General features: G+C 43.1%; 1 protein-coding gene across 1 annotated transcript in view; it reads right to left on the bottom strand.

Annotated features, from left to right (window-relative positions):
- Positions 1–19,033, bottom strand: part of LOC132768040 (venom factor-like) — a 93,358-nt gene that overhangs the window by 72,192 nt on the left and 2,133 nt on the right. The window contains exons 2-6 of the mRNA XM_067464017.1: positions 18,467–18,659; positions 6,042–6,204; positions 5,043–5,113; positions 1,552–1,637; positions 710–792 (exon numbers count right to left, since the gene is read on the bottom strand). Of these exons, the coding sequence (XP_067320118.1) occupies positions 710–792; positions 1,552–1,637; positions 5,043–5,113; positions 6,042–6,204; positions 18,467–18,659 (596 nt within the window). The remainder of the gene's footprint in view (positions 1–709; positions 793–1,551; positions 1,638–5,042; positions 5,114–6,041; positions 6,205–18,466; positions 18,660–19,033) is intronic.

Here is a 19,033-nt window from a genome sequence, read left to right as displayed (position 1 = left end):
AGCAACCAAGTTTGGGGGGGGGGGTGTTGAATGCTCTCATTAAGGAGGCCAGACTTGGTGGAGGTGGTTGACAAGGGCGGAGCTGCAGGCTACTGAAGGCTGCTCTGCCCTCTGCTGTGCTCTTTGCTTCAGCGTCAGCAAAATTTTCAACCCCCCCCCCCCCCCCGAAAATTTCAACTCCTCCCAAAAAATTTTTCTGGCTACAGCCCTGATTATGCATTTTTGTTATTTAAACTATACATATCTCAAAATTATGTTTTTTTCTCAAAGTGGCACCCCCACCTGAATTATGCTTGCTTTTTTTGGTCAATTTTGACACACCAAGCTCAAAAGGTTGCCCATCACTGCTCTAGACCATAGCCATACAGTCCAAAAACAACCTACAACAACCCACTCACCTGATACTTTAGTATATATGGTAATCTGCAGCTACTGAAGGGTTTTCCTTTCAGTAGCAGGGAACGCATTTATAAAAGAAAGTCCCATGCAGTCCAAGAGGCACACTGCCATTAAATTTTGTTTCTTGGATTGTATGGGACTTTGTTATATAAGCCACCTTAAGAGGATTGTTGCTGTGAAACATTTTAAATATGACATGTTGAAATAGGAAAAGCAATGACAAAGGACAAAATAACTCAGAAGGCTGAAGAGAAGATGAAGCCATGGCTCAGGCAAGAAGGCTCTGAATAGAGAAGGCTGCTCTTCCTACCGTATTCCTTAACATCAAATGGTGTTCTGAAGGTCTCCTGCGGGGAATCTTGATATCTAGTCACAACATTCCAGGTTCCCAAACTAGAAAAGGGAAATGGAAGGATTTGTCACTGCTCCTGCTTTATCAATCCATGGCAACAAGTGTGAATGACAACCATGCATCCCCTTACCCGTACATACATGGTCACAATGAACATGTATATATTTTATTTTCTTTGATCCCCATTTATGGGGGCAGGAAGAATAAACTCAGTCTTGGAACAGATTGCCTGACAAGGTTTTATGATAAAAATATATGAAGAATCTGAAATTTGCAGGATTAAATGCAATGGACAAGTACAACAATAAAATATATGTGAAACAGCTCAGAGTATTCATAGCTCAATTTGAAAACAAAAAACTTTACCCAGAAATATAAGGTAAAGTTAAAGTTAACTGTTTTCCCCTGACATGAAGTCCAGTCGTGTCTGACTCTGGTGTGTGGTGCTCATCTCCTACGCCAAAGAGCCAGCGTTGTCCGTAGACACCTCCAAGGTCATGTGGCTGGCATGACTGCATGGAGTGCTGTTACCTTCCCACCTGAGCGATGCCTATTGATCTGCTCACATTTGCATGTTTTCGAACTGCTAGGTTGGCAGAAGCTGAGGCTGACAGCAGAAGCTCATGCCGCTCCCAAGATTCGAACCTGTGACCTTTCGGTCAACAAGCTCAGCAGATCAGTGCTTTAACCCACTGCGCCACCAGGGGCTACCCAGCAATATAGGATACCATAAATATTAATACGTTTTTTCACTAACTTCAGCTCACTTTCTGTACATGTTTGGTGCAGGGCAATTTTACCTGACAATTTCCGGTAGATTGAATGACTGGGTCACTGGTGATCCGGGATCTAAAGTATTCTGGCTGACAATAATGCCTTCTGGTGTCTAGGAAGAGGAAACATGTTTATGAGAGTGTTCAAAGGATACAAAATCCCAGAATGTATTAGATATATAGGTTGCATCGCTCTTTTTTGAAAATCTGAAAGATTCCAAAAAGATTCCACTTTTTTCTTTGAAGAAATATATACGTCTATTGGCCACTGAGTTTATCCTCAAGGAGTGCTTTCTTCATATCTGTCAAAATTTTGGTGGACTTGCTCTCTTTCTGTTTAGTCAATGGAGACATGTTACTGGAGGGGTGAGGGGTGCTGTAAATGGGATGTATCAATTGACCAAAGCTTTCTAACATTCCTTAAGCCTGTGGCAGCTGGATGCATTTGGATTTTCCCTTTCCTGAAGGTATTCTTTTTACAGGGGTTAAGTTTAAATCAAGCAGCAAAATCAAATTTTCTCCCACCCTTTTCTCTTTGTAGAGCGTGTTGCAGTAGTCTATACGGGATGTAACCAGAGCGTGGACTACTGTGGTCAAGTCAGACTTCCCAAGGTACGGGTGGAGCTGGAGCACAAGCTTTAACTGTGCAAATGCTCCCCTGGTCACTGCCGAAACCTGGGGTTCCAGGCTCAGCAATGAGTCCAGGATCACACCCAAGAGCTAACAACAACTCCCCCTTAGAAAATGAAATTACGCTTTGATTTTTGTGTGCGTATGTGGGGGAAGGGAGGAGAGAGAAACTTGTTATTTAAAAGACGACTTTATTAATTGCACAACATTTTCTCAACAACTCCAAAGCTAAAATGGAAATGAAATATTCAGAATTATGAAGATTGTAATTCAACAATAATTAAAATGAAGGAAACAAAGAAAAAACCGCCCAATTTCCAAACATAGATAAGAGATAAGCAAGTGGAAAGTAAAACTATATTACCCTTTCAGAGTATTTTGCGGTTTATGAAAAACACTGAAAGATATCACAACTTCGGATATTATGAATATTAGTGCAATTTAAGAAAGAGCTGACTCAAACAGAAATCGGAATTAAGCAAGATCTTAAACATAGAATCCAGGCAAATCTCAAGCATCACAAAACAGGTTGCACGGATTGAAGAACTGATTAAGGAAAAGCAGTCACAGTACATCAGGCTGAGCAAGGAAAACAACTGAAGAAATAAAATAATAATAATAAAATCAGGGCAAAATGCAACAACAAGTAAGTCCCCCCAGTTTGACACACTATAAGTTTTACAAACTGTGCATTCAGACATCCTGAATAAGGAGAATGGATAGAAACATGTATGCCACGAAAATATTATTGCGGATTTGAGAAATGTGGATTTGATATAAAGATGCGTGGGAATGAATGGAAGAATGAAAGCTGTATGGATGGAGTTAATAATTTTGGAAACATCAGGATAATATTAAGGCCTGCAATGACTAACTACCTGCTTGCTGGAATGTGGATAAAACCTGCTAATGAGATCTGAAAAATAATCTCTGATAAGAGCGGGACAGTGTTAAAGGAAATGTTTGCAACCTTCCTTATGTTCAGAAGGAAGTCAACACAAGCCTTGGGTTTGTCAACACCAATCAAGAAGAGTCAACATCTGGCCAGGAAACTGAGATGGAGCCAGGATGGAAGATGTCTATCATTAATTTACAACTTTGAGACTACATCAGCAGAATGTTCCCATAAAAGACTCAGTCTAATAATGCTCAAATTGTGACCGACCTGAGGAGTCTGGTTCACCCGCTATGCTCTGCTCCATGGAAGGAGAGAGATAGTGTACCTATGGATAGTGGTAGATCTTCACGGGAGCAGTCTGGTCACTTTGGGGCTTCTTTCTCAAGGGAAGAGGAAGAAGTGCGCTTTTGGAGTCTTAGATTTTGTGCAGGGAGTCAGGTTCTGCAGTATGGGAAACAGAGATCTGGTTCTTGGCATTGTTCTTAGGGAAGACGTTTTGGCATTTCAGCATTTTGAAGTTATGGCATCATGTAAGTTATGGAACTATACGCTGGCAGGCTGCAGGAAATCAGGGTCTGGCCTAACAGATGCTTCTCCAAGGAGGAAGAAAATGATATGGTAATATTTGGATGCATGTCGATGAATGTGTGTACATGTGTGTGAATGTTGAGTGAAAATGTAATTCCCCTTTGTTTGTTTGTTAACCAATGTAATTGTAAATCCAGTGTAGTTGTATAGAATCTGCATGTCTGTATGTCCAATGTCATTCTTTATCTAAATGTTTTTTCTGTAATCTGATAGGCCTTCTCACACTGGAAATTGCAATAAAAAGAACCTATGCTTCAAAGTCATTGAAAAGTCATTCATGACATATGTTTGGATGGGGGAAAAAACTCCAAAAAGTTGCACATGGAAAAGATGTTTATGCCCTCGGATTCTGTTCAAAGAGACAGACAAAACCTAAGTGAACTGAATGAGAGTCAGTTTCAAAGGGAGGATCATGCTAAAAGCAAATAAACAAAGTGACAACTCCATGTCTAAGAATAATATTGTAAATGGACTGTGATAAATAAATTTAGAACTCTGGAAGAGTAGAAAATAGAAACAAAAACTTTTTGATTTTATGTAGTGGGTTTGATCAATGAAAGGGGAATATCTATATAAATAAAAATGTAATGTTCATTTGTGGGATTAACATAACTCAAAAACCACTTGACGAATTGACACAAAATTTGGACACAAGACACCTCTCAGGCCAACGAGTGACCATCACTCATAAAAACACTGAAAAGCACAGCAGAAGGGACTTAAAAAGCTAAAAAGTAAAAAATACATTACAACCACATATATGCACATATACACATAGTTACACACACAAAACACATATACACAGACTGGACCACAGCAACGCATGGCAGGGGACAGCTAGTTAAGAATAAAGGGGAAATAAGATTATACAGGAAAACTTGCTGAAATGCAGCAAGATTAATTTAAATTAACAGGGAAAATGGGGGTGGTATTGAGGTAATGAATAAAAGTTGAAATTACAGGAATTGAATTGTCAGTTATTTGTGTTAATATTACTCATGATTAAGTCTTAATTCTAAATATATTTGTTTATATTTAGAAGAAGTTGATGAAACTAAATGAAAGTATATTAAAATAGTTTGATAAATGCCTTGGCTTTAGGAGAGAAGACATTGGTTGTGTTTTTAATGCATTTTATTTGCTTATTTTAAAAAATTAATTCATTTTTACTGGATTCGTTGTTTGGACGCCTCTGTTAAAAACTTAGACAGGTCCCAGGATATGGGCCTATCTGGATGGGCCCTTAGGCTGAATTGTTTTAAGGGGAAAATAAGATATGTCACTCTAATCTCCTTGAAGGAAGAGGATCTGTCCTTCTAAATTCATGATATTATGCAAACTTCTAAAGAAGAAGAATGGGCTGCCTACATCCATATCACACACTTGTGCATAAAATTCTCACCTCAAATTCAACAATCACATTTTTGTCCAAACGTCCCAGGCCATGACCCATAGAGAAGATACGATATCGCACTAAGGGAAAAAAGTGTTGAAGGGAGTATTATTTATTTGTGACCACATGTCAGCATCCTACAGAATAGCTGAATAATCCTTGTTCTCTTGTCAACGTTGCTGTTTTGGACTACAGTTCAAAGTTCTCACACTAACATGCACCAATGGAAAAGTGTGACATGTGCAGCACTATAGCTTTCTGTTTGCAAACGTTTGGTTCCTCATACCACAAGGTCTCCACAAACAAGAAATAAGAAGAGATATCAAAAATAATAATAATTTTAAGCTCAAATAAGCCACAAACTCAATAAAAACATTAAATTAGAAATTGATTTTAGCCTTACCTGGGAGTTATTTTTATTGATTTTTTTTGTCCAGTGACCTGTTGTGGCTCATAAAAAATCCCAAGGCAGCAAAATGTATCATTAGGCATTCCAGAGTCATTCATTCCAATTTACAGGAAAGTTCTGAGAGTGCCTTGGACTGCGAGAAGATCCAACCAGTCCATCCTCCAGGAAATAAAGCCCGACTGCTCATTGGAGGGAAGGATACTAGAGACAAAGTTGAAGTACTTTGGCCACATCATGAGGAGACAGCGAAGCCTAGAGAAGACAATGATGCTGGGAAAAGTGGAAGGCAAAAGGAAGAGGGGCCGACCAAGGGCAAGATGGATGGATGGCATCCTTGAAGTGACTGGACTGACCTTGAAGGAGCTGGGGGTGGTGACGGCCGAAAGGGAGCTCTGGTGTGGGCTGGTCCATGAGGTCACGAAAAGTCGGAGATGACTGAACGAATGAACAACAACAACATAAATGGAAATTAACTCTATAACCTGCTCTGAGTAAGGACAGAGCAGATAAGCATCAATATTTCTCCATTCTGTGTAAAAAGCAGCACAGAAAGAATTCAACAGACATTACACATAAGTGGAACCAGCAGAAGGCTTTACCTGAAGATCCAGGTGTGTAGATAGTTTTGTCTGTCTGGGTGAAGATATAGCCACTTTGGAAGGAGACCAGAACCACCTTCTCAAGTGTGAAGTGAGGACAAGAAGCCTGGACAATAACATACTGGTTTTTCTTAGGATCCTTCTTTAGGTCTTTTGCAGGAACCTGTTTGGAAAAATCAGGAGCTAGGGAAAAATATTCTTCTGAACCATTTCTAGCAGAGTAAACGGACAGAGAAGTTATGTTCTGGTAAGTTTACCCTAGTCTACAGTTAGGAAATGCAAGATGTCCCTCTTTTTAAAAAATAATAATAATGTAAGGCTCAATTTGGTAATTTGGATCCTGCCTTGGTTCTCTCTGTATCAATCCAAATGCAGTGTATTTGTGGAAGAATAATGAGAAGTGTAGCAATCAAGCTTCTCATTTCTCACACACAATTATTATTAAGGCAGAAAGGTACAGCTACAGAAAAGGTAAAAGGGTTTGCATGTAGGAAAGAGAACGGATGGACTTGACCATATATGGGAGACAAAGACAGACTAAAGATGAGTTTCTTTTTTTTTGTGAAAGGGTGAAAAATCGGTCATGAGACTTGCCAACTTTGCAAAAGGAAATAGCCAAGGCCGAAGTTAGATTTGCCAAGATCAGCAGATGTTTTCAGCTGTCAGCATCTTGAGATGTTTCCAAGAAGGGGCTTGCTTATTGCGAAGCGAAACTTAAAAATATATGAGTTAATTGCTTAATATTAATTATAATATTGACAGCTTTTTTAACCAATGATTTAATCTTCGGGGCGGCTCTTAAAGCCGAACCCCTTTTTGATGTATAAAAGAACACTACCTTTGATGCTCGGGGGCTTTTCCAGAGACGCCATGTTGTGTCGAAAAAGCCACTAGCAGCTGCTATAAATAAACTATGATATTCTTGTTGAATCCTGTTGGCCGTCTTTCCTGACTCATCTGCGTCCGCAATTTGAACTGATACGGAGCATGTTGGCTGAGCCTTTGAGCAATTGCTCAGGGAAAGAAAAAGCCTGCTTCATTTTTGGAGGTTCCACCGAGATTTGATTCAGACGGGCCAGAGTCGGGGGAGACGGATCTTGTTGGCAAGACGATTTTTGATCAGCATCAGGGGCGCGAGAGGCGATTGCCGTTAGCCGAGACAAAGGGGGCCCCCGACTAATAGCCGGCTGCGACACTCCCCTCTTCTGTCGGTGGTGCTTGATCAAGGTAAATCGCAACTCTTCGGGTTCTCAAGAAATCAACTGGGAGTGGAGGAGTGATAAGAAGGATCCAAAAGGAGGAAAGTCCGGGGGACGAAGGTTGTTCCAACGTCTACAGAGACCCGGCAAGTATAAGTGGTCAAGTAAGACACTAGGTAACACACACCAGCGCTGGGGGAAGGGGGACCACTAAGTATCCCGTGGGGTAGTGGGAGGACGGGGCGAACCTTGCAGTTCCTAAAACGTGCCGTCGAGTGTCCGGGCGTCTAGGTCAAGGTTTGCTCCCCACTAGAGGCCATGGGTGGGAGGAACTCAAAGACAGTGTCTCCGCTTCAGTGTATGCTAGACAACTTTGACAAGTTTGTAGCTGCATCGAGTCAGGGAGATCCAGGAGATTTTAAGGACTACAGATTAAGGAATCTGTGCACAGGAGAATGGCCCACCTTTCCTTTTGGGTGGCCTGCAGAGGGGTCGTGGGACCTAAAGAAGATTAGGCAGGTAGAAAAATTTTGTGCTAACCATCATCCGGATCAATATATTTATATTGATGCCTGGGACAACGTGGTGACCCAAAATCCTGATTGGGTCCGAAAGTGTAAAGAAGTACAGTGTATGATGATAAGAAAAGAGGAAAAGAAAGTCAAGGTTAAAGTCCTTGCCCAGGAAGAAGAGCCGGCGGAGGGATGTAGTTACCGGGGGCCGCGATATGCAACTCCCAACGGGCCCCCGCTAGCAGCGGCTCAAGGCGCCCAGGGGCCCATGGATCAGGGACGGACATTACCATTGCCAGTAATTCCCAATGCGCCCCCACTAGCAGCAGTTCAAGGCGCCCAGAGACCAGTTGACCAGGAACGGGCGATAACACCGCCTCCATCATATGACAGCCCAGTGTCCATAGTTCTACAGCCTCCATACAGTGAAACCAATCCCTTCCGAAACCTCCGGGATGAATTAAGGGTTGCGGACACCACCACACAAACGGTGCGACGTCCCGCCCGAGAACCTAGTGATGCAAGCCCAGCCGTTACTAGAAGCAGGCAAGCTGAGCTCTCCCCTGTGGAAGGTCCGGCAGATAGCACAACGGCGAGGGAATTTCCAATAAGGGAAGTTAGTGTATTGGATCAAAATGACCAGCCTTATCAATTATATCAGGTGGTCCCATTTACCAGCAGTGACTTGCTAAATTGGAAGAGTTCTACACCTCCCTACTCCGAGCAACCCCAAGCAATGGCGACTTTACTAGAAACTATTATAGCTACCCATAATCCAACGTGGCGAGATTGCCAACAGCTCCTCCAGGTCCTGTTTACCACAGAGGAGAGAAGGCAAGTGATCAATCAAGCTACGTTATTGGCCCAAAATCAGCCGCCAGCGGGTCAGGATGCGGTTGCTTGGGGGGCAGAGCGCTTCCCCGTTGGAAAGGATCCGGGTTGGAAGGCCAACGTTGCCAACGATAGGACGACCCTAACGACCTATCAGGGGATCCTGATAGATGCTGTTAAAAGGGGACCACAAAGGCCAGCTAACATCCAAAAGATCCAAGGGGTGAGACAGGAGAAGAGTGAATCTCCCTCAGCATTTTTGGAGAGACTAGAAGAGGCATATAGGAAATACAGCCCATATAATTTAGAAGATGAGAATGGGAGAAGGGCACTGCAGCAGTCTTTCATCAGCCAGGCAGCAGATGACATCCGAAGAAAAATTCAAAAACAACCGGGATTCATAGGGAAAAGTATGAATGAACTCCTAGCCATAGCAGAACAAGTGTATATGGCCAGAGATCAGAAAGAGGAAGAGAAGAAGAAGAGAGATCGTAAAGAAGGATATAAAGTATTGTTGACCATGATGGATGGAGAGACAGAAGGATCGAGAGGGAAAGGAAGGGGAAAAGGAGGAGAGCGAAAGAAGCTAGGATGGAATCAATGTGCCCGATGCAAGAAGTATGGGCACTGGAAGGGGGAATGTACAGAGAAGGTGTCTGGAGAGGAAGGAGGCGAAGGACGAGGCAGAGGAAGAGGTAGAGGACGTGGAAGAGGCCGTGGAGGTTATACTCCACACCAGAAGAGGGAAGCAGTAGTGGCTGCAATAGCAGAGGAAGAATGGGAGGATGCGGAGGAAGAGGAATGAACCGACCAGGCTCTCGTTTTGCTGGACCCCGGGGAGCCGATGGTCACTATGGAAGTAGGGGACCAGCAAGTTGACTTTTTAGTGGACACTGGGGCAGAACGATCAGTGGTGAACAAACTTATTGGTCCTACCAGCACAGAAGTCACCAAAGTGGTGGGGCTGTCAGGAAAAATTCAGAAATGCCCTTTTCTACAGGAACGGACATGTAATCTGGCAGGCCATAGTGTGAGTCATAAATTACTATATCACCCTGATTGCCCAGTGTCATTATTAGGAAGAGACATTTTGTCAAAATTAAGAGCACAAATCCAATTTTTAGACGATGGCCAAATGGAATTGACAATACCCATGGAAGAGGAATGGAGGATATACTTAGTACAACAGGAGAAGTCTACCCCGCGGCCAAAAGTTGAATGGCCCTGGGAGCGAACTCCTTTGGTGTGGGCAGAAGACAATCCTCCAGGACTGGCTAAATATGTGCCCCCAGTGGTAGTAGAGGTGAAGAAAGGAGCAGTCCCAGTCAAAAGACCACAGTACCCAGTGAGTCGGGAAGCTTCTGCAGGGATACAAGTTCACATTGACAGGTTGTTAGAACACGGAATTATTGTGCCCTGTAGTTCACCATGGAACACACCTCTGTTACCGATAAAGAAGCCAGGAACTAAGAATGAGTACCGCCCGGTGCAGGATCTTAGGGCAGTCAACCAAGCCACGGTGCTCCTCACCCCAGTAGTACCAAATCCCTACATCATGATGAGCCTAATCCCTTCGTGGACGGCATGGTTTACAGTTTTGGACTTGAAGGATGCGTTCTTTTGCATCAGGTTAGCTCCAGTCTCTCAACCCATCTTTGCTTTCCAATGGAACACCCAGCAAGCGGGCCAAAAGACTCAGTTTATGTGGAGGCGCCTTCCTCAGGGCTGGCAAAATAGCCCGACCATTTTCGGCCAGGCGCTTGCTAAGGACTTAGAGGAGTTCAAGATCCCTGAATCTGAAGGAATCTGGCTCCAATATGTAGATGATTTACTGATAGCTTGCAAGACGCAAGAGGGATGCAGACATTACACCTTGCAGATGTTAGGAACATTGGAGGAAAAAGGCTACAAGGTATCAAAGAAAAAGGCCCAGCTGTGTCAAAAGACTGTAAAATACCTGGGATTTGAAATAACTGAAGGACATAGGTCTTTGGGAACAGAAAGAAAGGAAGTAATTTGTGCAATTCCTACACCGTCCACTAGGAGACAGGTGAGGGAGTTTTTGGGTGCAACAGGATACTGTAGACATTGGATTCCTGGGTACGCTACGTTGGCTAAACCTCTGTACCGAGCTACCCGAGGAAATAGAGAAGACCCTTTTGAATGGACAAAAGAGTGCCAGGAGGCTTTTGAGGCCCTAAAAGAAGCCTTGATGTCATCTCCGGCGCTCGGGCTCCCAGACTTGGAAAAACCGTTCGACTTGTTCGTGTCTGAAAAAGAAGGAGTGGCTATAGGGGTGCTTACCCAGACATTAGGATCATGGCAGAGACCAGTGGCTTATCTGTCAAAACAGTTAGACACGGTAGCACAGGGAATGCCGCCCTGCCTTCGTGCAGTGGCAGCAGCAGTAGATTTGATAAAAGAAGCAAGTAAATTGACTATAGGACAGCCACTGGCCGTCAAAGTACCACACCATGTAAAGGCGCTGTTAGACACCAAGGGACCGCGCTGGCTCACAAATGAGAGACTGACAAAATATGAGGGGGTGTTGTGTGATAACCCGATGGTGACCCTAGAAACTTGTGCCACCTTAAATCCGGCCACCTTGTTGCCTGCCCCAGGAGAGGAAACAGTCCACCAGTGCATTCAAGTGATGGAACAGGTATATTCCAGCCGACCTGACTTAAAGGACGTACCAATGTCCAAGGCAGACATGACCCTGTTCACGGATGGCAGTAGCTTCATGGAAAACGGTGAGAGGCGTGCAGGATATGCGGTGGTACAGGGGGGGGGAGAGATTCTGGAAGCAGAGTCGCTCCCCCCGGGAACCTCCGCTCAACGGGCTGAATTGATAGCCCTCACCAGAGCACTGCAGTTGGCAAAGGGAAAACGGGTCAATGTCTACACGGACTCAAAGTACGCCTTTACTACGCTCCATGCCCATGGAGCTTTGTACAAGGAGCGGGGACTCCTTACGTCGGCTGGAAAGGGCGTTAAAAATGCAGCTGAGATTGTGGCCCTCCTGGAGGCGGTATGGGACCCGGACAAAGTGGCTGTAATGCATTGCAAAGGACACCAAAGGGGAGAAGACCCAGTGACACAGGGTAATAGACTAGCTGATTTGGCCGCAAGAGAGGCAGCTAAGCACCCCCACAATAAGCAGCACCTGTTGGCTGTGACGGTAATAAGAGATCCCCCGTTAGAAAAGTTTACATACACAAAAGAAGAGGAGAATTGGGCTTTGGGGGAAAAAGGAGAATGGAAGGGAGAGGTCATTGTGATGCCAGATAACCGCGTTTATGTCCCTAAGGATATGGCGTGGCACATAGTCCGACATATGCACTCCAACACACACCTGGGTAAGACAGCCTTAGCTAAGCTGCTAGAACGGCAAATGTACATTGATGGACTCCATAGCCTGACAGCAGCAGCAGCACACCGATGCTGGACATGCGCCAAAAATAATCCTCGAGAAGGACCCTTAAAGCCACCAGGAATTCAACACATAGGCAACGTCCCATTCGAGGCAATTTTGACTGATTTTACTGAGATGCCCCCGCAAAAGGGCTACAAATATTTGCTTGTTTTTGTGGACACCTACACCGGGTGGGTAGAGGCATACCCAACCCGAACTGAAAAGGCAGTAGAAGTTTCAAGAGCACTTTTAAAGGACATAATCCCCAGATTTGGAATACCATTAGAAATAGGGTCTGACAACGGTCCAGCTTATGTACACAAGGTGATTCAAGGACTGTGTCAAATATTGGGCACAAAATGGAAATTGCATTGCGCTTATAGGCCCCAGTCCTCAGCTAAAGTTGAGAGAATGAATCGGACTCTAAAGACTGCTATGTCAAAAATCTGTCAAGAGACAGGGCTGGGTTGGACTGTAATACTGCCCATGGTACTATTGAGAGTAAGGTGTACCCCTCACAAAAGAACAGGTCTGACCCCCTATGAGAGACTATATGGCAGACCACCATTAAATTTGAGGTCGATACTGGACAAAGGGGGAGACCAACATGTGATTGGAGATAAACAAACCATTCAACAAGTGCAAGCCCTGGCTGGACAGATAAAACAAATTGCACAATATACTTCAGAGTTAAATCCACCCTATCCTACCACACCTTTGCATTGTTTCTCGCCAGGTGACGAGGTGCTTGTGAAAGAGTGGAAGATTGACCCACTAGGACCTAAGTGGAGAGGGCCCTATACTGTGCTGATATCAACCCCTACTGCCATTAAAGTGAAGGAAGTTAAACCTTGGATACATTACACCCGTGCCAAGCTGGCACCCCCCATGTGGGAGATAAAAAAGGCAGATCAGAGTGACCTGAGACTCAGGATCGTCCGGCAACTCCCTGAGGGGTCAACAAGGCCATGAAGCTGACCTCTTCGGGAACAACAGATCGTCGCAGGTCAAGTATGACGCAGTGTGGCCCAACGAAAGCCCTATCTTGGAAGTGGTGGATAGAGATTATAATGGGGAGGAGGGAAAGATGCCCTAGAAAACCAATAGGAGTTCGAACGGTTTTTGGATATGTGATGCTTATAAACATGATCACTATGATACAGGGAAATTGGCTAAAAGAGCATGCTAGATTCATGTTTGATCAGCATGGAAAAGATGTGGCACTCCTATATGAACATCCAGAAAAAGTAGGTGACTTCTCTTTCCTCCCTGCCCTAATAGCTGACCCCCAGGTGGTGCTCGGGGGGTTACAAGGAACTATTCAAAATCCCACCATATTTTCTCAGGTCCCCGATGGATTAAAACACATTAAATTTAGACGAATAAGATATACTGCCACCACGAGAGGAATGTGTTTTTGTTGTGCAAACAAGGGTACATGGAATCAAAAATGGAAAGGCTGGGAGCACAGAAAAGCCTTCCTAACAAGGTTGACAAATTATACTCACTGTCAGGACAAGTTTTATTTGTATGGAACCTATAACTCTACATATGTTAACAAACAAAATCTGGCCGACACGGACTGGAAGGAACTGTACCCTGAGTACCCACTGTTTGAGTCAAATTACACATCCCTGAGAAATGGAGGCAGTATTTGTTCAGGATGGCATATTAGAGATCCCAATATGTGGTTTTTCTTTGATAAATGGGCAACCAATTTTCATCCAGGAGGAAACCAGTGTGTTGGGGTAGGATACCTGACATTCCCTGTACGAGTCCTTAAACACCCTAGGAGGCTTCAGAGATCTTTGAAAGCCATAGCACCCTTAGGACCTGAGTGCTCAGACGAAGTGATTATAGACTCACAACTGTCCGAAACTGGAGGCTCAAGGATAGGAGGAGGATTAATAACAGGGCTCCTAACCCTCGGGTCCTATCCTGGAATAATGGCCCAAGAAAACAGAAAGAGTATCATGGGACTCACATGTAGATTAGAAAAAAGCATAAATGCCACAGGAAAAATAGTTAGACAATTACAATCAGAAATTGAAGAACTAAGCCAAATGGCAATGCAACACAAGCTAGCCCTAGATTATTTGTTGGCAACAAAGGGAGGATTCTGTTCTATAATAAGGGGCCGGTGCGTGGTCCAATTTCATAATCTGAACCAAACAATTGAAGATGATTTGGAAAAATTGCAAGACTTAATAAATCATAACGTAAAGGAAGATGGATGGCAACCTTTCTCATGGTTAACGTCTTTGCTTCCTTCAGCATCATGGCTTAGAGAAGTAATACTTGTGATTATGCTATGCGGTTTTGTCCTTTTGTTGCTAATGTGCTGTTTTCCAATTTTGCTTCAAGTTTGCCAGAGATATATGCATCAGGCAGCTTCGGTAGAAAAGATAGCTCTCATTAAAAGGCATAATTGGAGAGATCCATAATATCTAACCCTTGCTGATTTGCTCTCGCTTTTGTAAACCGCTTCGCAAAACAAAAACATGTGGGAATAAGGCAGAAAGGTACAGCTACAGAAAAGGTAAAAGGGTTTGCATGTAGGAAAGAGAACGGATGGACTTGACCATATATGGGAGACAAAGACAGACTAAAGATGAGTTTCTTTTTTTTTGTGAAAGGGTGAAAAATCGGTCATGAGACTTGCCAACTTTGCAAAAGGAAATAGCCAAGGCCGAAGTTAGATTTGCCAAGATCAGCAGATGTTTTCAGCTGTCAGCATCTTGAGATGTTTCCAAGAAGGGGCTTGCTTATTGCGAAGCGAAACTTAAAAATATATGAGTTAATTGCTTAATATTAATTATAATATTGACAGCTTTTTTAACCAATGATTTAATCTTCGGGGCGGCTCTTAAAGCCGAACCCCTTTTTGATGTATAAAAGAACACTACCTTTGATGCTCGGGGGCTTTTCCAGAGACGCCATGTTGTGTCGAAAAAGCCACTAGCAGCTGCTATAAATAAACTATGATATTCTTGTTGAATCCTGTTGGCCGTCTTTCCTGACTCATCTGCGTCCGCAATTTGAACTGATACGGAGCATGTTGGCTGAGCCTTTGAGCAATTGCTCAGGGAAAGAAAAAGCCTGCTTCATTATAATACACCTATATGTATATATATACCATATTTCTTTAAAGGCTACAGTAAACTGTTTTGCATACTGCTGAAGAGCTCTTCTTAAGCCTCTTCCTCTCCTAGGAGCAATTTCTTTTGTCCTGTCTCAGTAAGGGAAAATACTACCACTTTGCCCAAAAATTCAAAGACCCATCAATAACTAAGTCATTAATATAACATTTCCAGGGAGGAATATTTTATAGAGTGTGGATAGGAGAAACTGTAGGTATCTAATCTGTGGATAAATATATTTTCCTTTCCTATAACTAAGCTTGGCAGCACAGGTGATTTCTTCTTTCCTTCCCCATCCAGCTATATCCCAAGAACCATCAACAAACAATTGTTATTGTTATGGTCTTTTTACAGCTAATTGTATTGTTTTAATCTGTTTCTGTAAACCGCTCTGAGTCAAATTGGGAGTAGCAGTATACAAGTTGAATAAATAGATAGATAGATAGATAGATAGATAGATAGATAGATAACTGATATGCATGTCCTACTATTCAATATAATTAAGGAATGAATTTTCAGGAAGAGTCTATACTTGTCAGTCAGGAACCAATTCAGGGGCTATGGGTACTAACCATTTAATGCAATTTCAAACCATTATTGGAAAAAGGGATTTTGATGTGCAGATAATTACTAGGCCTGATGAATGCATGGTTCTAAATGGTTCTAAAGTACTTACAAAAAGTTCTGGTGGTGAAAATATCAGAACTCTAACAAAACTCTCAAAACTTCACTATAAATGACAGTTCCTAATTGGTTTTGTCATAAAAATCGCCAATAATGAAATAATAATTAAATTTTGAAAGAGTTCTGAAATTTTCACAACCAGAACTTTAGTTTTGTAAGTACTTTAGAACTATTTTTTTTTGTCGTGTCAGGAGTGACTTGAGAAATTGCAAGTCGCTTCTGGTGTGAGAGAATTGGCCGTTTGCAAGGACGTTGCCCATGGGACACCCGGATGATTTGATGTTTTTATCATCCCTGTGGGAGGCTTCTCTCATGTTCCCGCATGAGGAGCTGGAGTTGATAGAGGGAGCTCATCCGCCTCTCCCCGGATTCGAACCTGTGACCTGTCGGTCTTCAGTCCTGCCAGCACAGGGGTTTAACCCACTGCACCACCGGGGGCTCCATTTAGCACTATTTAGAATCATACATTGAACAGGCCTAGTAATTACATAGGAAATTCTAGAACCAGTTTGACGTCTGAATGGGAATGACACAAATCACAGAGTACTGATATGCATGAAGGGCGTTCTTTCGCGTTCTTTTGTAGGAGTTTGTTGTCTGGCAGCCAGTTTGAAACTAGTTTTGAACTGCATGAAGTGGTCAGTGTAGATAGTGCCATAGAGTGAGTCCAGGTTTGCATGTTAATTCAGACTTGCCACCAGATAAATTACTGTATATTGGAGTGCACCCTAACTTTTTGAATGCACAGAGTGGCATCTTCTATAAGTAACCCTTTTGGAGGCGGTGCAGGGCTACTTCTTAAGGAGAATAATTAGAATAGATTAAGAAACCCTGGTCTAAGCAGTGGGAACAGAACTTGGAGCCCATTCTATGCAGTGGCAGGTTTTGATAAAAGTTTTTAATTAGTGGCTAAGGATTCATCAAATGGACTCAAGGAGACTCCTAAACTCTGTCTAGAAGAACAGTTAGATCCACAGCGACCTAACCTCTAGGTATTCCAGCTTTACCAACTGACATACCAGCTAGACTTTTGACTTTCCCATCTTTTTTACATTTGGCCCAGGAAACATTCAAACAAAGAGTTCTGGATATCAGGCCAGCTTCAAATCTCTAAACTGGTTAGCCAAAAAGATAACAACATTTGGCACAGAAAAGTACCTTAGGATGAACCTCACACAGGGACAGAAAATAGCTTTTACCAGAACTAGATTTGCGCAACTTAATTCTATGGTAGGAACAGGACAATACCAACAAATACCTTATCACGAAAGAACATGCAACTGTGGTGTACCAGCCATAGAGGACATTGTGCATATTTTGTTTGATTGTGGTTCATATGCCAAGGTGAGAGCCCAGTATTTACAACTGCTTTTGGTTAGAACAACCAACTGGGATCCAACTGTCAAATGGTCTTATTTTCTTTCTGGGGAGAATCTACACTTAGTCCATTGCACAGCCAAATTCATCATAAAAACTGTACCCCTGAGAGATCTCTTTATCTCACATAATGGGGTCTCTTGCCATGGTGATGAACTTATCTAAATTCTCCGACTGATTCTTTACACTCATCACTTTACTTCCCTGGCTTTCATTTTGCAATTTAATCCCAATTTAATCCCATTTTCCCAAATTTATTACTTAATCAAGTTTTGATGTATTTAATTTATTTCAGTTAGCTAACTGACATCCGCCCGGAAGTAGCAGCCAATAGTGAAAGGACCAAGATATCTCCAGCTCATCTCCTGTTTGGGTATCAGCCAGGACGCCAACGACTTAAATCACTAAATAGTTTCCTAAGATCTACAGAGACACTCGCTGGAACACCTCAGCAAGCAAGAGTCCAAAAGTGGCAGGCTCAAACCCAGAACCTCAACCAATGGCTGATACCAAATGAGACACTCCCCCCTGGGCACACAGAAAACTGGGTGATTTGGAAGGTGCTGAACAGACTGCGCTCTGGCACCACGAGAGGCAGAACCAACCTTAAGAAATGGGGTACAAAGTGGAATACACGACATGCGAGTGTGGAGAAGAGCAAACTACAGACCACCTGCTGCAATGCAACCTGAGCCCTGCCACATGCACAATGGAGGACCTTCTTATAGTAACACCAGAGGCACTCCAAGTGGCCAGCTACTGGTCAAAGGACATTTAATCAACTACCAAGCTTGCAAACTTTGTGTTTTGTTTGTTTGTTTGTTAAAAATGCAATACAACTGTTTGGCTTGCTCCTAACACAATAAATAAATAGTTAACTGTATTGTTGAAGGCTTTCATGGCCGGAATCACTGGGTTGTTGTAGGTTTTTTGGGGGGCTATAGAGGCATTCTCTCCTGACGTTTCGCCTGCATCTATGGCAAGCATCCGCAGAGGTAGTTTCGCCTGCATCTACCTCTCAGGATGCTTGCCATAGATGCAGGCGAAACGTCAGGAGAGCGTGCCTCTAGACCATGGCCATATAGCCCGAAAAAACCTACAACAACCCAAATAGTTAACTATTACAGGAAATAGTTTTCTAAGGGTTACTGTCTATTTATCTGTGCATCTTTGTTTTTTATTTTCTTTGCTTATATGGTCAGTGGACTAATCAATAAAAATATCAATAACCTATAATAATGATCTATAAGTATCACTGCATACCTACCTTTATGAGAGGAGTCACCATCATGCCATTGGCTGCGTTCATTGTAGCTTTGATTTGATACAAGACGTTTGACTTATGTGGGAAATCATGGACAGAGATAGTCACTTCTGTAGCAGCATTGAGCCCATGAGCTTCCACCACAATTTGCTCTTCACTCTCCACCCACAGGACACTAGGGACAACCATGGAGGAGCTGCAAAGAAATAAAACATTATCCATTGAATTGTTTGCAGTAGCTCAGTAGCTCATTGATAGAGTACATCACCACACTGCATCTTTAACTTCTGATTTCAATGTAGTCCTAAAGCTACATAAAGAGATTGATCTGCTGGTTACTTCCAACTAATTTCCAGAGTTATCTCCCAAGTTGGCAGGATCACAGGGAATGAACTAGACAAAACACAATCTATAGACTTCAACGGCAGAGCAGGCAGATGACAATATGGTGCATGTTACAACAGCTGTGGTGGCGGACTTGAGGATGAAGGCTGAAGCAGATGAGAGGCCACCATTCATCTGGCTAACCATGCCACAGTGTCTGTGAAGACTGTGTTGATAGGGTGTGTG

This window comes from Anolis sagrei, chromosome 2 (genome assembly GCF_037176765.1).
Source record: "Anolis sagrei isolate rAnoSag1 chromosome 2, rAnoSag1.mat, whole genome shotgun sequence".
In the NCBI taxonomy this organism is placed as follows: Eukaryota; Metazoa; Chordata; class Lepidosauria; order Squamata; family Dactyloidae; genus Anolis; species Anolis sagrei.
This window is presented reverse-complemented; position numbering and strand designations above follow the sequence as displayed.